Source organism: Macrobrachium nipponense, chromosome 22 (assembly GCF_015104395.2).
Source record: "Macrobrachium nipponense isolate FS-2020 chromosome 22, ASM1510439v2, whole genome shotgun sequence".
In the NCBI taxonomy this organism is placed as follows: Eukaryota; Metazoa; Arthropoda; class Malacostraca; order Decapoda; family Palaemonidae; genus Macrobrachium; species Macrobrachium nipponense.
In genome coordinates, this window is record NC_087213.1 from 69,660,202 (window position 1) to 69,676,520 (window position 16,319).

A 16,319-nucleotide genomic window follows, 5' to 3' on the forward strand; every position below is an offset into this window, starting at 1 on the left:
CAGTACCTGAGATCAGCCACAGGCTCCACTGAGCAGGTGACTACCCGCATGTTAACTCCCAACCTCCCTTGGGCCTCCATCTTCTCCACTACACAACAACACTTCAATGTTACAAGGTTAAATTCATGATAACCGATATGTAAGGGTGGCAAAGGCATGGGAAGGAAGCAAGGGAGCCAGGTGTGAGAGCAAGTGGATAATATAGGAGGGCTAATAGCATGAAAGAATTGGCACCAGGTGAACATGAGCCAGAGCTGGGCGTTTCACGCTCTGAGCTGGGCTCAGGAGGTGGGAGGTGGGAGGTGGGAGGTGGCAGGAGGCGGGTGGAGGTAGGTGGTGGGCACTCCTGTGCGCATGGTGGCGGGAGGAAGCAGGAGGTGGGTGGAGATCAGTGGTGGGTGCTTTGCTTTACTGATATTTTGGCAATCTCAGTTACTAATTACTTCAAGAAAAATAATCAATCAGTAACCAATTACTAAGCTTTTATATCTTTATAGCAATTTCTGGCATCTGGACATAAAAACATGCATAAAATGTATAAATAACATTAGCATTTTATATACTCAGAGATGTATGCATTTTAAGATAACATAAATGTACTTGCATCTTCTAAAATAAAAGATAAATTTATATCAAAAAGTAGTTTTAGCGATAATTAAAGTATAAAAGCAAATATTTACAAATAACAGATTACGCACTCAAAAAGAAATCAATTAGTAGAATTTTCAGGAAAAAGTCAAGGTAATCAAATCCAGTAACCAATGACGCCCACCACTAGTGGAGGCAGGTGGCCTGCGCTCCAGTTGGCACCGCCATGTGAGCTGGAGGCTCGGAGTTATAGCTGTGGAACGTTCACGATTGCTTGACACCAGGAAAATACTTCCATGTGCCAGGCCCATGCAAACCTTTTCTGTAACGTTCCAAAGTACTGCCAAAGCAAGAACTGGTAGTCGATACCCAACTGACAAGAACGTTTGTCTAAGGCTCATTGCAGCCAAACATTATGCACCATTCTCTCCTTACTACGTTCCAACCCCTATACTTTTCAGTTCTCTGCAAAGGAAAGTGTGATGAGTAGCCCAGGCCCAGTAAACCAAAGAAATTAAAAATGTTTTGGACTAATTGCAAACGTTTAGCCTAAAAGAATGGCATAACATTCAGGAATTACTTTAAGGTAGTAATTATTCACCGGCCAGTAAAATCCTAAAAGCAAATGTTTGGCCTAATGGAATGATGCAACGTTTAAGAACAACTTTTACTAGTGGGTGGGCATAGCCTATACCCTGTAAACAAAACATGAATGCAAAAGTTTTTGGCCAAATGAAATGGTGTAACATTCAAGAACTACTTTTAAGGCAATTATTTACCAGCGACTTGCATGTGTAAGGTTTACATATAATAAAGTATGTACTATTTTGACATTCTATAGTGTAATGTACTAAGATGATAAATATGCCAGTGACCCAAGGGGTCATGTAAGAGTTTGTTGAAGTTTGACGAAGCGTTGACGTTGCCTTGACGTTACTTTGAATAAGTGTCCTGGTGTGTGGACACCTGGAGTCATCATTTAACATTGCTAAATGTAACGTGATGTAGCTTGTTAAATATAACTTGTATTTTATACTATGAGTTTCAATGTCTTCACCTTCATACCAGAAAGTAGCTATTGAATGAGACTTAGAAAATATCATCACAGTCAATGAGACTTGACTAAGATGGAGTGGTGTTTACCAAACGACACCTGCGATGCAGATCAAAAGAACCAACAGGGTGCCTCGTTAGTAAAACAGATGCGAGGCCACCCCCCTTAGACATGTAGTCCAAGCCTGGTAAGGAAATCATAAATGCAAAAGTTTCAGCCTAATGGGGTAACATTCGAGAATAAATTTTAAGACAAACTATTACTGGCAACTTGCAAGTAGCTGGCTTGATGAAGCTGAATGGAGGTAATAAAAAGAGACTAGACTCATCTTGAAAGATTTAGGTAAGAATAAGCTATAAGCACTCGACATTTCATTGAGTATGGCAGAAAACAGAATGTGGTGGTTACTTAAAGTCATTCCTCATAGTATTGCCATTAGGGGGCAGCACTGCATATACGGTACCTACACTGAGCAATTGAAGTGCTAACCATGAAATTTGAATTTAGGCTGCTGTATGTGGAAAAATAATAGCTATGTAATTACTGGGTAAGTCAATTATATATATTGGCGGGGTTCCATTCCGGTGGCTTGATAAGCAAAAATCGCTGACAACTGAAAGTGGCGCTTATTGGTGCCACTTTTAGATATGTAATTGGTGTCACTACTCTATTCTTGGTGCCAATAACTGGAAATTGGTGCATTTCAGCCACTAGACAAGTGCAATAAAACCAGATCGCCAATAATCAAGACTGCCGATAACCATGGACTGCCTACTAATCCAAATAGTTACAACAGAGAAAGGCTGAAAATGACGAGTATTCTGAAGATTATACTGACCTACGTAAAGCCTACATCTTTTCCTTAGATTTAACACTTTTCCCAATAAAAAGTGCAAAGAAAATCCCAAGGTAACTATCTCAAAGTTTACTTCAAAATGCCAATAACTAAAAAATTATCACACTGAATTTGAAGAACAGACATTTTCAGTTAAAGGGATAAAAAATCAAAATCCATAGCAATTAACACGTAACATGTCAGTGACAGCCATTCCTTTAAAAATCAAAGCATAAAACAATGAAATATTTAAGAATTATAAAAGTAAAAAGGGCCTTGTAACTCAACTAAAATGATGCAAAGATCCAAAGGATGAGAGTTTAGTACATTTTTTGTTTCCCATCCAGAAGGCTACCAAATCCACGTCATGGCAGCATTTTGCCAATAGTGAGAATGTACTGCTCTTCTCATTTCGCCAGTTACCTGTTGAAAAGCAAGACAGTGAGACTCTCCTTTACGGTATGGAATGGTACCAATACCTTCAGCTATCTTACTACATTTAAAAAAAAAAAAAACACAATGACTGAGCACTAAAACAAACAACTAAATTGGGAAACTAAATAAAGCTTGATAACTCAAATGTTACCAATACGTAGTGTAAATAATTTTCCAATGCAACCTACAATACAAACTTGCAACACTGAGGATGGGATCATCATTAATGCCTTTAGGTAAGAATTTATCTTCAGGGATTAGATGTGAAACAACTTCTCTCCATTTCTTGCTACCTTGTGCACTTTTAGTTCGAATTCTCATCATCTATTCACTTTTCTCTGATTTTCTTGATTTTTAAATTGTGTCACATCCATTCTCCTCACATCTAAACCTTGACGTATGAGGATTATTTACTAGCTGCTTGATTTCTCATCTTTACAATTCATTTGTAGAGAACTTCCAACCACACCAGTCATGAATCTTCGCTATCAGTGATCACATTAAATAGCCATTTTCTTCACTGGTGTTCTGCCAAACATGAACTTTTGTTCTGTTAACTTAAGGAATATACTTTCATGTCGCAGCAGTCTAACAAACTCTCGTCACCTCATCTAGGAAGTTATATTCTTTTTTTTTTTTAACTCTACTAACACTATGGCAACACCAATGACAGCCTATAAATGTTGTGGTGGCTTGGTTAAAAACACTCGTCTTGCATTCTTGTGTTAAGACAACGTCAGCGAGCTTAACAGAAATGCTTGAATACACAGTGTTACTATGTTACCCATCATATTTACGAACAAACAGTAGTAGAGTATACCAAATACGGTAATCTTACATGATGACAAACATCCTTCACCAGAAAGAAGAAACTCACCTCTGACAAAGGAATGAGCAAAGTGGTAGAATCCTACAGGCTCAGTATGATTAATGTTAACAACTTCTCCAATTAATCCTGAATCTATGAGTTCCTTCAGTTTTCTAGCTGGAGGGTGATATCTGAAAAACAATTATTCACTATTTTTCATACTGTAATATTGTTTTCTAAAAATATATCAAAATAATGTTAATTATCATCTTCCCACCTATAATTAAAGAAAAGATTAAAGAAGGATATGTATATCAGATCAAATAGATTTTCAACAGAAAAATCCAAATCCCATAAGAACATGGATGCAAACTTCTACCACAGGACAATTACCAAGTGTTTTGTGCAGGTGAGTTGGAAAGCCACATTAATTTTGTAATGCATGAAATGAACTGACCGTAAAACATGGCACACAGCTAACATTACTCCAGCCTCTTGACATGCTTCATAAATTGTCCGACAGTCTTCTTCAGTTACAGCCATGGGTTTTTCAAGCAATATATGGTACCTGAAAAAATAAAAATGAGAATTATATAGCTTTTGAATATGGCGAAGATTAAATGAGGCAAAATATTCTTTATACATCTATAGAACTTTTGTGCAACATCTCTTTTACTGATAAAGAAATGCGGTTACATCTTAATTTTCTAAAAAAAAAAAAAAAAATTGGCAGTGCCTCATGATTAAGATGTTAGTGGGCCAAGCATGTCACAAGATTTATCAATGCTCCACAAAATAAGTCATGCTGGACCCTCAATTCCTTGTAACCTGATGCCAATGTCCTCTCACAAGTACAAACTTCTAACTTGGGAATACTAAGGCAACTTCCTTTTTATAGAATACCACTACAACTGATTCTTTTGTTACAGTGACCCTCAAGATTTTCAGGCTTTGGTATTGCAGATTTGACTGCTTGTGGAATTTTCATCAATAATTAAACAGAAAACTTCTTTCAGCATTGCGGCTTGTAACGTATACCTGCAGATGCGTCGTGTAAGCTAGAAATGTACAGAAAACTGAAAAAAGTTTTGTCGGTGACATACGCTTTAAAAGTTAAGATTATAGATGATGCACTTGGGGCAGGAATGTAACTATGAATTTTGTTGAGGAGAAAATTGTTCTGGATGTGAAGGTGATGAAAGCTCAAGCCCAAGACAATTAACTCATGTTGGAAAACTTTGGCACAGAATGTGCCAATGACTTAAGAGATTTACCACAAAGCCTATCAAAGAAATAATAAAAAATACAACCTGTGAATAGGGAAAATATACTACAGTACTGTATACTGTGTTATCATACTATTGTAAAGAACTGAACATTCTTTATGCATTCTCTGTCTTATGCTGTACAACATTATGGATAATTTAGGGTTCAGCAAAAAGGGAGTATTGTTCTGTACGTACTGTATAAAATTTTGTGACAATAAAATGTTTATGTTAAATATTGGTTTTGCAAGGGCTGGCCCCAGAAATACCCATGAGTTTCCATGAGCCTGTGTTAAATTCCAAGATTCATGACTTCTGTGTGCCTTCACTTCTACAAATCCACTGAAGTCCAGCTTCCTTTCTTATGTTTCTCAGTCAAGCAGTCCTGGATCTTCTGTTACACAACATTTTTTAAATCCCTAAAGACAACTGAAAGCACCTTAAAGGGCATTGCAAGCGAAGAAAGGTATGCTTAGGGTCAAAAAGTTTCTTTGAAGCTGCCACTGAAACCTTGCTCTTAAACAAGCATGAGTTCAACAAAGACTCACTCTGTAAGGTGAAACAGCTCTCTGTTACAACCTGGTCTGAGAAAGGGCTATGAATGGCAACACACTTCCTTTGCACCAGGCTGACTCAACAGTTCCTGGACTGGTGCAAGAGGAAGGCCAACATCCTTCGTAACAACACCAACAGTGTCCTGAACTTAAAGTTGTCCTCTTATGAGGATACTGCAGAGGAGGCAAGGTCAGCCAACTGTTCAACCAGAGGTTGAATGATGTTGTGCCTAGGAGGGGGTCACAAAAACAGAATCTATGGCTCCTGCCTCACTGGAAGAAAGGGAATTCCTTCATAGCACAGGCACTCCAAGGGGAGGCAGTTTGTCAGACTGCAGAGAAGGCAGCAAGTCTAAAGTGTCCTTTAGCATACTTTCCTCTGATGTACTAAAGGCAATAAGGGCAAGAGCTTCAAGGAACGACTAGGGGCTACAAATTTCTATGGTCTAGAGATTAGGAAACCTTTCTGAGACCACTTTATTCAAGACCAATGCTAATGATCTCTTAAAAAATACGTATCCAATACAAATCTGCTATGGCTTAGGAGTAGGACCCTTAAGTTCCATTCACCAAAATGCAGGTAGAAGAATATCTGATTAATTGTGTAACTATTCAAAAGACTGTTAGGTTGCGCACCAAAGCCACTGAATATGGGTTATGATCCATGGTCCAAAGAAGTGCATGTTGACCAGGCACAATTGCCTTTATTATAAGACTTAAACAGTGTGGCGGGATCACAAGCTTAGAAAAAACAAGTAAACTCCCCACAGTTACGTTAATCGTACCAGCTAACAAAATTTCCCACACTCACACTTTCCCCTTTACGTTACCTTTAACCTGCAGGACAATTGGTTCAATGAAATACCAAACACACAAAACACAAGCAGGTACTCACCTCTGGCTTCTGATACTCAGGGCTAGGCTGTGGTGTCCGCCGGATATAGGTAGGCTATAGGCTAGCCGACACACAACCACCGCCGACAACCAAACACAACCCAACCACCTGAGACCCACAACCCCACAACAACTCAATAACCCGACAAATCACTGCAGACAAACACCAACAGCCCGAAAGAACACAACAACCGCACGACTTACAGGAGCACAACAACCCGCCAAAACCAACACTGCCCAAACCACCACTCACAGACACCGAAAATGCACCACCAACCTCCTTAACCTCACCACAACCAGACTGACACAAGCACAACCCCAAAATCTATCAAATAACACCAAAACAACTAACCACCAAAAGATAACTGCTGTCAAAACCAACTCTGACTTCACCAGATGCCTCACTGCTTATGACTCTCGTAACAGACTTCCACTGACTTACCACAGAGCGCCACAACAGACATGCTTCCGACTGCCATTTAACCACTCCCATTCATTCTTCCACCAACCTCTCTCTCTCTCTCTCTCTCTCTCTCTCTCTCTCTCTCTCTCTCTCTCTCTCTCTCTCTCTCTCTCACACAACCTTTGGAGATGTTGTCAAATATAAACGATCATTACTCCTCCATAACAGCATAAAAGTGAAGTGTCTGCCTGCACCATTATGATTATGCTGACTGGTGGATAATACAATGGTGTAAGTGAGATCAGGGCTATACTCAGGCTAACCGTCATGTGCATGACTATCACACAGCTGACCAGTGACCAATCCAGGAAAATCATGTCCAGTACAAAGCAAGGGTGGGCATCCAGACATGTCTGTGGTTGTGCCAAGCTGGTTCTGGAGAACTTGGATTATCCAAGATTATGGGAGGAACAGGGTCTTTCCAGGGTTCCTCTGGAGAGGTGCACAGAAACAGGGAAAAGTCCAGGTTAAACCTCCAATTTCAGTATGTCCAGACAGGTGATATGTCAGAAGTGTGGTTGTAGTGCAAGTTCTCTTCCCATAGTACAGGCCCCCAAAAATGGGAGAAATGGCCTTTGCCTTCTTCTAGAAAAAGTCGTCCCATGGGAAATTCGAATTTGGCGGCAGTGCTGCCATCGTAACCATAGATGAATGGGACCCACCCACTTCTGGGAGCACCTGGTACCGCTGTGCCGACAACCAACAATTCGTTGAGCCGTAATGTCTATCTGTGGGGAGGAGGGAGGGCTCTGATTATGTAATTGCTTGGTAAGTATATGTGAAACATTCTTTTATTATAAAAATATTATAAAAATATAATTTTCACATAAGTGACTTACCAAGCAATTACATAGCTGATTCCAAATTAACAGTTAGATGGGAATAAGACAATTATTCTCCAAAATATGAAGTGTGTTAATGACTTTGAAATATAAAATTGTTCACATTAGTAAAAAATGCTTGCTGTACCTTACCTAGTGAGACAGCAGCTGCCGGTGAGTACTGCCTCTGGTTGGCGCTCTCTTCACCTGTAGGAGACGTGGCAGTAGTGGCCAGGAGTCGTCCTAACCTAGTGGGGGCTTTGCAAACCATGGAGGTTTACTGATGATTGACAAAGAAAATATACAAAATTGCCCTTGCCCTGCTTGGAGACCAGAATAAAAACAGCACCCTCACCTACACTAAAAACCACAAAAAAAAAAAACTCAAATACAAACTGGAGGGTACTCTGGGTACTTTGTACCCCCAGGCTTCCCAAAAATCTTGACATACCTCAAAACAAAGGTGAGGAGATGGTAGAGGGATAGAAGGCCCCCTATGCTTCCTTTCCCAACACCGTAACAGCCACAAATAATGGCCCTAACTTACTGCAGTTTTTGAAAGCCCCTTCTACATACCTCAAATAGTGCAACGCAAATGCTGACTTGGATCTCCAGTGGTTGGCTTGAAGGACATATGACAAGGACATGTTATGTTGAAAAACTAATGACATGGCTACTGCTCGTACTTCGTGAGCCTTAACTTTAAGGAGAGAGAAATTCTTGTCTTGTACTTGAGAATGTGCTTCTATAAAAAGACTTCTCTAGCAGAAGGAAAGTGTTTTTAGAGAGCAGTCGAGAATGATCCCCTACCGAACACCAAAGGCAATTAGTCAGCCCTCTTATCTTCTCAGTCCTTTGAAGATAGTATCTAATCATTCTTACCAGGCAAAGAAGTCTCTCCTCCTCTTCTGGTCCTAGAATTTCCATTAGGTTTCTAATGACAAAAGAGCGAGGCCAGGGTTCGGATGAGTCCTCATTCTTTGTGAGGAAATCCACAACTAAAGAGAAAACGGCATCACCTTGAGCGAATCCCACGTTCATGTCCATTGCTTGGATTTCATTTATCCTATTAGCTGTAGCTACGACTACTAAGAACAACATCCTTTTCATAAGGTTCTCAAGAGAAGTTGAGCAGATCAGTTCAAACTGAGAACTAGAAGGCCACTTCAACAATATGTCCAGGTCCTATGAGACATCCCCAAAACTTTTCCAAATTTGATGTTTCGAAGGATTTGATTAGATCACTAATATCCTGGTTTGAAGGTACAGTCCTCTATACTTGAATACTGAGGATAACATGGATCTTTAGCCCTTAATGGTTGGGGGTGTTAGCTTCCTCATATCCCTAAGGAACAGCAAAAAAATCAGCACCTATTTGAGCTACAGAGGTCTCAGAAAAGTATTTCTGGCTGCACAAACTTCTGAAAATCCTCCATTTTGATTGGTAGAGCTTCCACGAAACTCTTCTGCATCTTGCAACAGCTTCTGCCACTTTACGAAAAAATCTTTTTGCTCTAACAAGAAACCTGTCAGGGCCAGAGTGGACAACCCTTGATGGAACTTGTTGAAGTGGGGTTGTCTGAGAAGCGACCATCTTTGAGGAAGAAACCTGGTGAAGTCTACAAGAAGCCAAAGAAGGTCCAGGAACCATTCCTTTCTGAGCCAGAAGGGAGCCACTAGTTATCGACATGTTCTGATGTGATACGAACTTGTTGAGGACTTCATTGATTAGACCGGAGGGAGGAAAGGCAGACGTGTCCAGTCCCATCCAATCTAGTAGCATCGCATCTGTTTACCAAGCTTGCAGGTCCAGAATAGGGGAGCAAAAAATTGGAAGCCGATTGTTCCTGGAGGTGGTGAAGTGGTCTACAGCTAGTTTGCCCCCATAACCTCCATAGATCCTGGTAAACCGCCATGTAGAATTTGGTTGGAATAACTCAGCTTGTCTGCTAGGATGTTCATCTTCCCCTCTACAAAGTGAGGGAATGGCTCTACTTTGTGTTCTTCCACTCAAAGAATATCTTTGGCCACCTAGTTGAGAGAGAGGGAGTGTCCCCCACCCTGTTCGCAGACATACAAGAGAGCTGTAGTGTTGTCCTCGTAGATCGCCACATTTCTCCCAGAGACTATCGGAGCAAAAGCTTAAAAGTCCTAAGAAAATAGTCTTCAATTCTTTTATACTGATGTGGAATGCCTTCTGATCATCTAACAACAGTCCTGAAACTCTCTGATACCCAAGAAGAACTCCCCCAACCCGAGTCCTAAGTGTTGGAGTAGAACTCTGGGTCAGGGCTCAAAGGAACAAGGGAGATTCCTTCTTGTAGTTTTGCTCCGATAACCACCACTGACGGTCTTCCTTTATTTCCGTTTTATGTAATTATTGGAAATACGAGAGTCCGACTGCGTCTTCTGACACCAATTTGTATGAGGAAGTATTGTAGTGATCTCGTATGAAGCCTGCCTAGCATCACAAAAGATTCCACTGATGCCAGGATTCCTAGTAGTATTCATCCACTTCAGGGCTGAACAAGCTGGAAGGTTCAGAAACTCTTAAACTGTCTGTAAGCACGAATCCACTCTCTTAGGGGAGAGAAAAACCAAAAAAACTTGAGAGTTGAGAATCATTCCCAAATAAGGAATCATCTGTGTCGGTGTCATCCAAGATTTCTTGTAATTTACTAAAATGCTTAACTGTTGAGTCGGGCACAGGGTTTTCCTTAAGTCCTCTGTGCACTGGCGACTCTACTTGGATCTTAGAAGCCAGTTGTCCAAGTAGAGAGAGACTTTTATTAACATAAGATAAAGCCATTTTCCCAGGGGAGCTACAACCAGTCAATACCCGAGGGCAGTGGACAGGCTGAAACAGAGGGCTCTAAATTAAAACACTTTTCCCCTGAAGACGAATCGTAGAAATTTCCTGGACGCTGGGTGAATCTCTACATGAAAGTATGTCTTCCATGTCGAGAGTGACCATCCAGTAGCCTTTCTGTTGAGTGGATATCACTGAACGACTTGTTTCCATATGAAACTTCGTCTTCGAGCGATATGGTTCGGGGTGCTGATATCTAGCATGGGCCTTCAGCCCCCTGATGATTTGGGGACTACAAACAGCCTGTTGTAGAACCCTTCTCTGTTCTTGTCCATCACTTCCTCTATCACTTGGTTCCGAATCAGAGATTTACTTCCTTGACTAATGCTAAAATTCTCTCTGATCCCTCCGAGTATGCTGTCAAGGTGATGAGGAGCTTGGACAACGGTGGTCTTTAGTTGAAAGGAATTGAGTAACCTTTCTGAAGCACTTGTATCACCCATATGTCTGCCCCTCTCCTACTCCACCCTTCCCAGAAGAGTTGAAGTCTCGCTCCTACAGAGGCACAAAGGACTGTTGGCTCACTTATTTGCAGGTTTGAAGGTGGAATTCTTGGAAGGTTTCGCTTGAGGACATGAATTAAATCTTGGTCTAATTTGCATTTTTCCTTTACCTCCCTGAAACGGCTGTTGTTGCAGTGGAGAGATGGATTTGGCTCCTGCACATGAAGACTCCCTCGGGCAACTTGTGGACTGAAATGAGAAATCATAGTGCATTTCTTATGTAGATCCGATAACACCTGTGTAACAGTCTCTTGTGGGAACAGGTGTGACTTGTTCAAAGAGAAAAAAGTAGTGTTGACTTTTAAGTCACTGTTACTCCCTTAGAGGCAAAGGAGCACCATAATTCCCTCTTTTTTTTTAGAATTCCCATGGCAAAGGAGGAAGTCAATTTCCCTGAACTACCTCTCACTGCCTTGTCTGCGCAGGACAAGACACCTGACCAGTCCAATGAAAATTCTCCCACTATTGTCTGGCAGTCTTCAATCTTACTAGCAAGTGATCCAATTATCCAATCCAAGAAGCTGAAGATTTCTACAATCTTGAAAAGGTTCCTAATCAAATAGTCAAAATCTGGAGAAGAAATCATGACCTTTGCTGAAACAAAAGCAGTACGTCTTGTGGCTTTCACCAATCTAGAGAAATCCCCTTGAGAGGAGGCATAAACTCCCAAGGAAGGAGCTTCCCTGGTGGCATAAAAACAACACTTATTAAGAAGTTTTGAAGGAAGATAAATGAAAATCTCTTTGCTCGACTCCCTCTTGGCGGCCAACCACTCGTCAACTTCGTTCAGGACCTTCTTGGATGAAGAAGACAACTAACTCCGGTAGACCACTTTCACTAGTCCTCTTCACCATCAAGAAAGTTGACACAGGTGAAGATGGAGGTGTGGGCTTGAAAAAATCAGAATAGTTGGCCAAGAAGTATTTGAGAAAGCTTGAATACGCTGAAGTGGGTCCTGAATCCTGATCTAACTCCTCCTCTTCGGACAAAACTGGTGATAAGGCAGTATTGCCTCTTTTGTGGCAGTAGCTTTCTTCAGATAATCCATCAAGTCTTGTAGCTGTTAACAAAAAGGTGCTACTGAAGAATCTTCTTGGAAAGACATTTAAGGAGCAGGCATAGATGATGCCGAACACACTACTATTGGTGTCAGGCGACTCATCTTAGGCACTGAGTAAGTGACAGGAGGGGTTGTGCGTGCAGGTGAAGGAGAATGAATCAACACACCTGGTGCCAAACACCAGGGAATGTACTGGCGAGTGGAAGTGAGAGGTCGCTTACAATGATCCAAGCACCTAGTCTCTAATACAGGTCTGTCGATAACTGCAGGATAGTTGCACACTCTGAACAGGCTCCTTGTACTTCTTCACAGGCAGAGGAGAACAGTCTGTGAATGAAGCGTGTCTCTATAGAGGACGGGAGGTGTGCAGGGAGGCGAGACAGTGACCTTCATCTAGGAGTACTGGTGGGGTGGACAGCCACCTCCTCAGACACAACATGACAATTTGTCCAAAATTGCATTTTTCCTAACTATACAAACCTGAGGTCCTTTTACAATAGGAAGGTACTAGCGGCAGCTGGATAGGTCATAAGCTTTCGAACAAGGGGTTCGGTAGTTAACTGCTTGTCCGACAGGCGCGCGCGCGCGACTGGGAGGTAAACAAATCACTTTTGCTTTTGGCCCAAGCAAAAACTGCAGAGTGAGGGGTGGCATGAGGTGGGACTATGTGTAAAAGGACCTCAGGTTTGTATAGTTAGGAAAAATGCAATTTTGGACAAATTGTCATTTGTTCCGACACGGCATACAAACCTTCGGTCCTTTTACAATAGGAAGACTCACTTCCTTGGTGGGAGGAATCTGAGTTTTTGTGAACAGACTGGTGTTCGCCCAACCCTGGAAGTCTCCCTGGTCGTAAGAGCGAGGGAGGGATCCAAGCCTCTGTCCGATTGATCGGGGTGTGCACCGCAGGATCAATGGTCAGACCTCTGGACCTAGTACTAAGAGAGAGGCAAGCGTATCTCTTCGTACCAGCAATGTAAGAACTTGTTCCTGTACAGGAGCAAATATAAATCATGGGTTTGACTCTTGTAGGCATCCACTTCCCCCCCTTGTAGGAGGAAGTGGTGGATATTCTGCTCCTATCCCCTAGTTGAAAGGGTGGGATAGGCTGGGGCTCTGTCATATAGCTCACCTGCATCTCGTCCTCATCCAGCGTAGTGACGACCGTGGCCCTCTGCCCACAGGTAGAGGAGGAGGAAAAGATGGGAAGAGGGAGCCAGTCACTCACTCACTCACACATCCATCCACACAGTCACACCAGGACTCGATGCTGTTTCAGCCTGCGAGGGTCTGGGTTAGCTACACAACTGTTGAGCAGCCACCACGGGTCCCAAGGAAAAGGTATCCAAGGACCTGTGGGCAATATCCCGAAGGTAGAAGGATGTAAAGGTAGTCTGGTTAGACCAGACCCCTGCCTTCAGGACCTGCGCCACGGAGAAGTTCTTACGAAACGCCAACGAGGGGCCAATACTTCTGACTTCGTGAGCTCTCGGACGGGACGTACGGATGTCGTCACTACCATCAGCCTCATACACCCTCCTGATGACCTCACGCAGCCAGAATGAAAGAGTGTTCTTGGATACTTCTTTCTTGGTTACCCGGTGCTAACGAAGAGGCGTCGACACTCAGGCCTGAGGTGTCGAGTTTTCTTCAGATAGCGCCGTAGCGCCCTCACAGGACAAAGCAGCATCTCCATCCGCATCATTATCGGTGAAGTCCATTAGGGAGGGAATCGTGAAGGACTCGAACCTGTCGTCAGGGACCGACGGTTTCTGAGTCTTCGCAACGAAGTTCGGGACGAAATCGAGCGTCACAGATCCCCATCCCCTGGAGTGTCGTACATCATAGGAAAGACCATGAAGTTCTCCTACTCTCGCCGATGCCAGGGCCAGCAAGAAGAGGGTCTTGAGGGTCAGATCCCTGTCTGACGACTCTCGGAGTGGCTCGAACGGTGTTCGAGTCAAACTCCTAAGGACGAGAGTCACACCCACGCAGGGGGCCTGAGTTCCCTGGGTGGGCAAGACCTTTTGAAAGCGCCTCATAACAAGGAGATCTCGAACGAGTTCGAGATGTCCAATCCCCTCAGTTTCAGGACAAGAGCCAGGGCGGCTCTGTATCCTTTGACTGTGGGGACTGAGAGGAGCTTCTCTCGGCGAAGAAACACGAGGAAATCCGCTACCTGCTGAAGAGTGGCTCTGAGAGGAGATAGACCCCGTCTACGACACCAACCACAGAAGACGGCCCACTTCCCCTGGTACACAGCTGCAGAGGACTGACGGACGTTTCCAGCCATCTCTGTTGCTGCGCTACGAGAAAAGCCTCTCGTTTGCAAGAGATGGTGGATAACAGCCAGCCCGTGAAGTCGTAGGGACTGGACTGCTCGGTGGTACCGCTCGACGTGTGGCTGGGCGAGAAGGTTGTGCCAAGGGGGAATCTCTCTCGGTTCTCCTGCGAGAAGAGAGCAGGTCCGGATACCAAATGGCCTGTGGCCATTTGGGAGCCACCAGGATCATCCTGAGATTCGGGGTGACCAGTGCTCGACTGATCACCTTGCGAATCAGGCTGAACGGGGGAAAGGCATAGACGAAGAGGTTGTCCCACGGGTGTTGAAGAGCGTCCTCTGCAGCTGCCCATGGGTCCGGCACGGCTGAGAAGAAAACCTGAAGCTTTCTGTTGTGCCGGGTGGCGAACAGATCCACGACTGGTCGCCCCCACAGGTCGAAGAGCCTTTCCGCCACGTCCTGGTGTAGAGACCACTCCGGTCCCTAATCACCCTGATCCCAACGGCTGAGCGTGTCTGCTACTACATTCCTCTTCCCTGGAATGTAGCGTGCCGACAGCTCTATTGAGTGTGCCTCGGCCCACTCGTGCACCTGCCGAGTCAACTGGTACAACGGGAGAGACACTAGGCCCCCTGTTTGTTGTTACGTAGGCCACTACCGTGGTGTTGTCGCACATCAAACACCACTGAGTGTCCCATCAAGCGGTCTGGAAAACTCCTTGGAGAGCGAGAAATGCTGCCTTGAGTTCCAGTACATTGATGTGAAGGTGCTTGTCGTTCTCGTCCCACACTCCTGAAGTCAGCAACTCCTCCAGGTGTGCGCCCCATCCCTCGGTCGATGCGTCTGAGAACAGCTGCATGTCCGGGGGGGGAGTGCGCAGAGGCACTCCTCTTAAGAGGTTCCTGTCGTCCAGCCACCAGGCTAGGTCCTGCCTCACCTCCGGTGTCAGTGACACTGGAAAGCTTGGGGGATCCCGTCGCCTGTGACCAAACTCTCCTTTAGTCTCCACTGAAGAGACCGCAGGTGAAGACGCCCGTGAGGGACTAACTTCTCGAGTGACGACAGGTGTCCGATCACGACTTGCCATCGCTGAGCTACCTGTCCTGCCGAGACAGGAACTGGTTGGCTGCCTCCCTGAATCTGCTGATCCGCGAGTCTGCGGGGAAGACTCGCCCTGCTACCGTGTCGATCAGCATACCCAGGTATTTCATCCTCTGCTTGGGCTCGAGATCGGACTTTTCGAAGTTCACAACGATCCCCAGATCGCGACAGAACTCGAGCAGTCGATCCCTGTCCTGTAGCAACTGCGAGCGGGAGCTCGCCAGGACTAACCAATCGTCGAGATACCTCATCAGACGTATCCCGTGCGAATGGGCCCAAGCAGACACCAGAGTGAACACTCGCGTGAACACCTGTGGGGTCGGTTGAGAGACCGAAGCAAAGTGCCCTGAACTGGTACACCGTCCCGTCGAGGATGAAGCGGAGGTACTTTCTGGAGGACTGATGAATGGGTATTTGGAAATACGCATCCTTCAAGTCCACTGAAAGCATGAAATCGTTCTCCCTGATGGAGTCGAGCACGGAACGTGCCGTCTCCATCGTGAACCGGGTCTGGCGAACAAACCGGTTCAGAGGAGAGAGATCTATCACCGGGCGCCAGCCTCCCGTAGACTTTTCCACCAGGAAGAGTCGACTGTAAAAGCCCGGTGACTGATCCGTGACGATTTCTACAGCTCTCTTGCTCAGCATGGTCTTGATCTCCTGTCTCAATGCTACGTCCTTCGATGACCCTGGAACGTACGACTGCTGTTGGACCGGGTTGGAGGTGAGGGGTGGCCGAGATTCGAAGGGTAATAGATATCCCTCCCGAAGACATCTACAATCCAGG

At 44.3% G+C, this 16,319-nt stretch overlaps 1 protein-coding gene across 6 annotated transcripts in view; it reads right to left on the bottom strand.

Moving 5' to 3' along the window:
* Positions 1 to 16,319, bottom strand: part of LOC135198793 (uncharacterized) — a 98,066-nt gene that overhangs the window by 57,343 nt on the left and 24,404 nt on the right. For all 6 annotated transcript variants that reach the window (XR_010310891.1, XR_010310890.1, XR_010310889.1 and 3 more), the window contains exons 5-7: positions 4,178 to 4,288; positions 3,790 to 3,911; positions 2,766 to 2,900 (exon numbers count right to left, since the gene is read on the bottom strand). Coding sequence is in view for 3 of the 6 variants with exons in the window: in XM_064226745.1 (XP_064082815.1) it covers positions 2,766 to 2,900; positions 3,790 to 3,911; positions 4,178 to 4,288 (368 nt within the window). In the remaining 3 variants the exon portion in view is untranslated. The remainder of the gene's footprint in view (positions 1 to 2,765; positions 2,901 to 3,789; positions 3,912 to 4,177; positions 4,289 to 16,319) is intronic.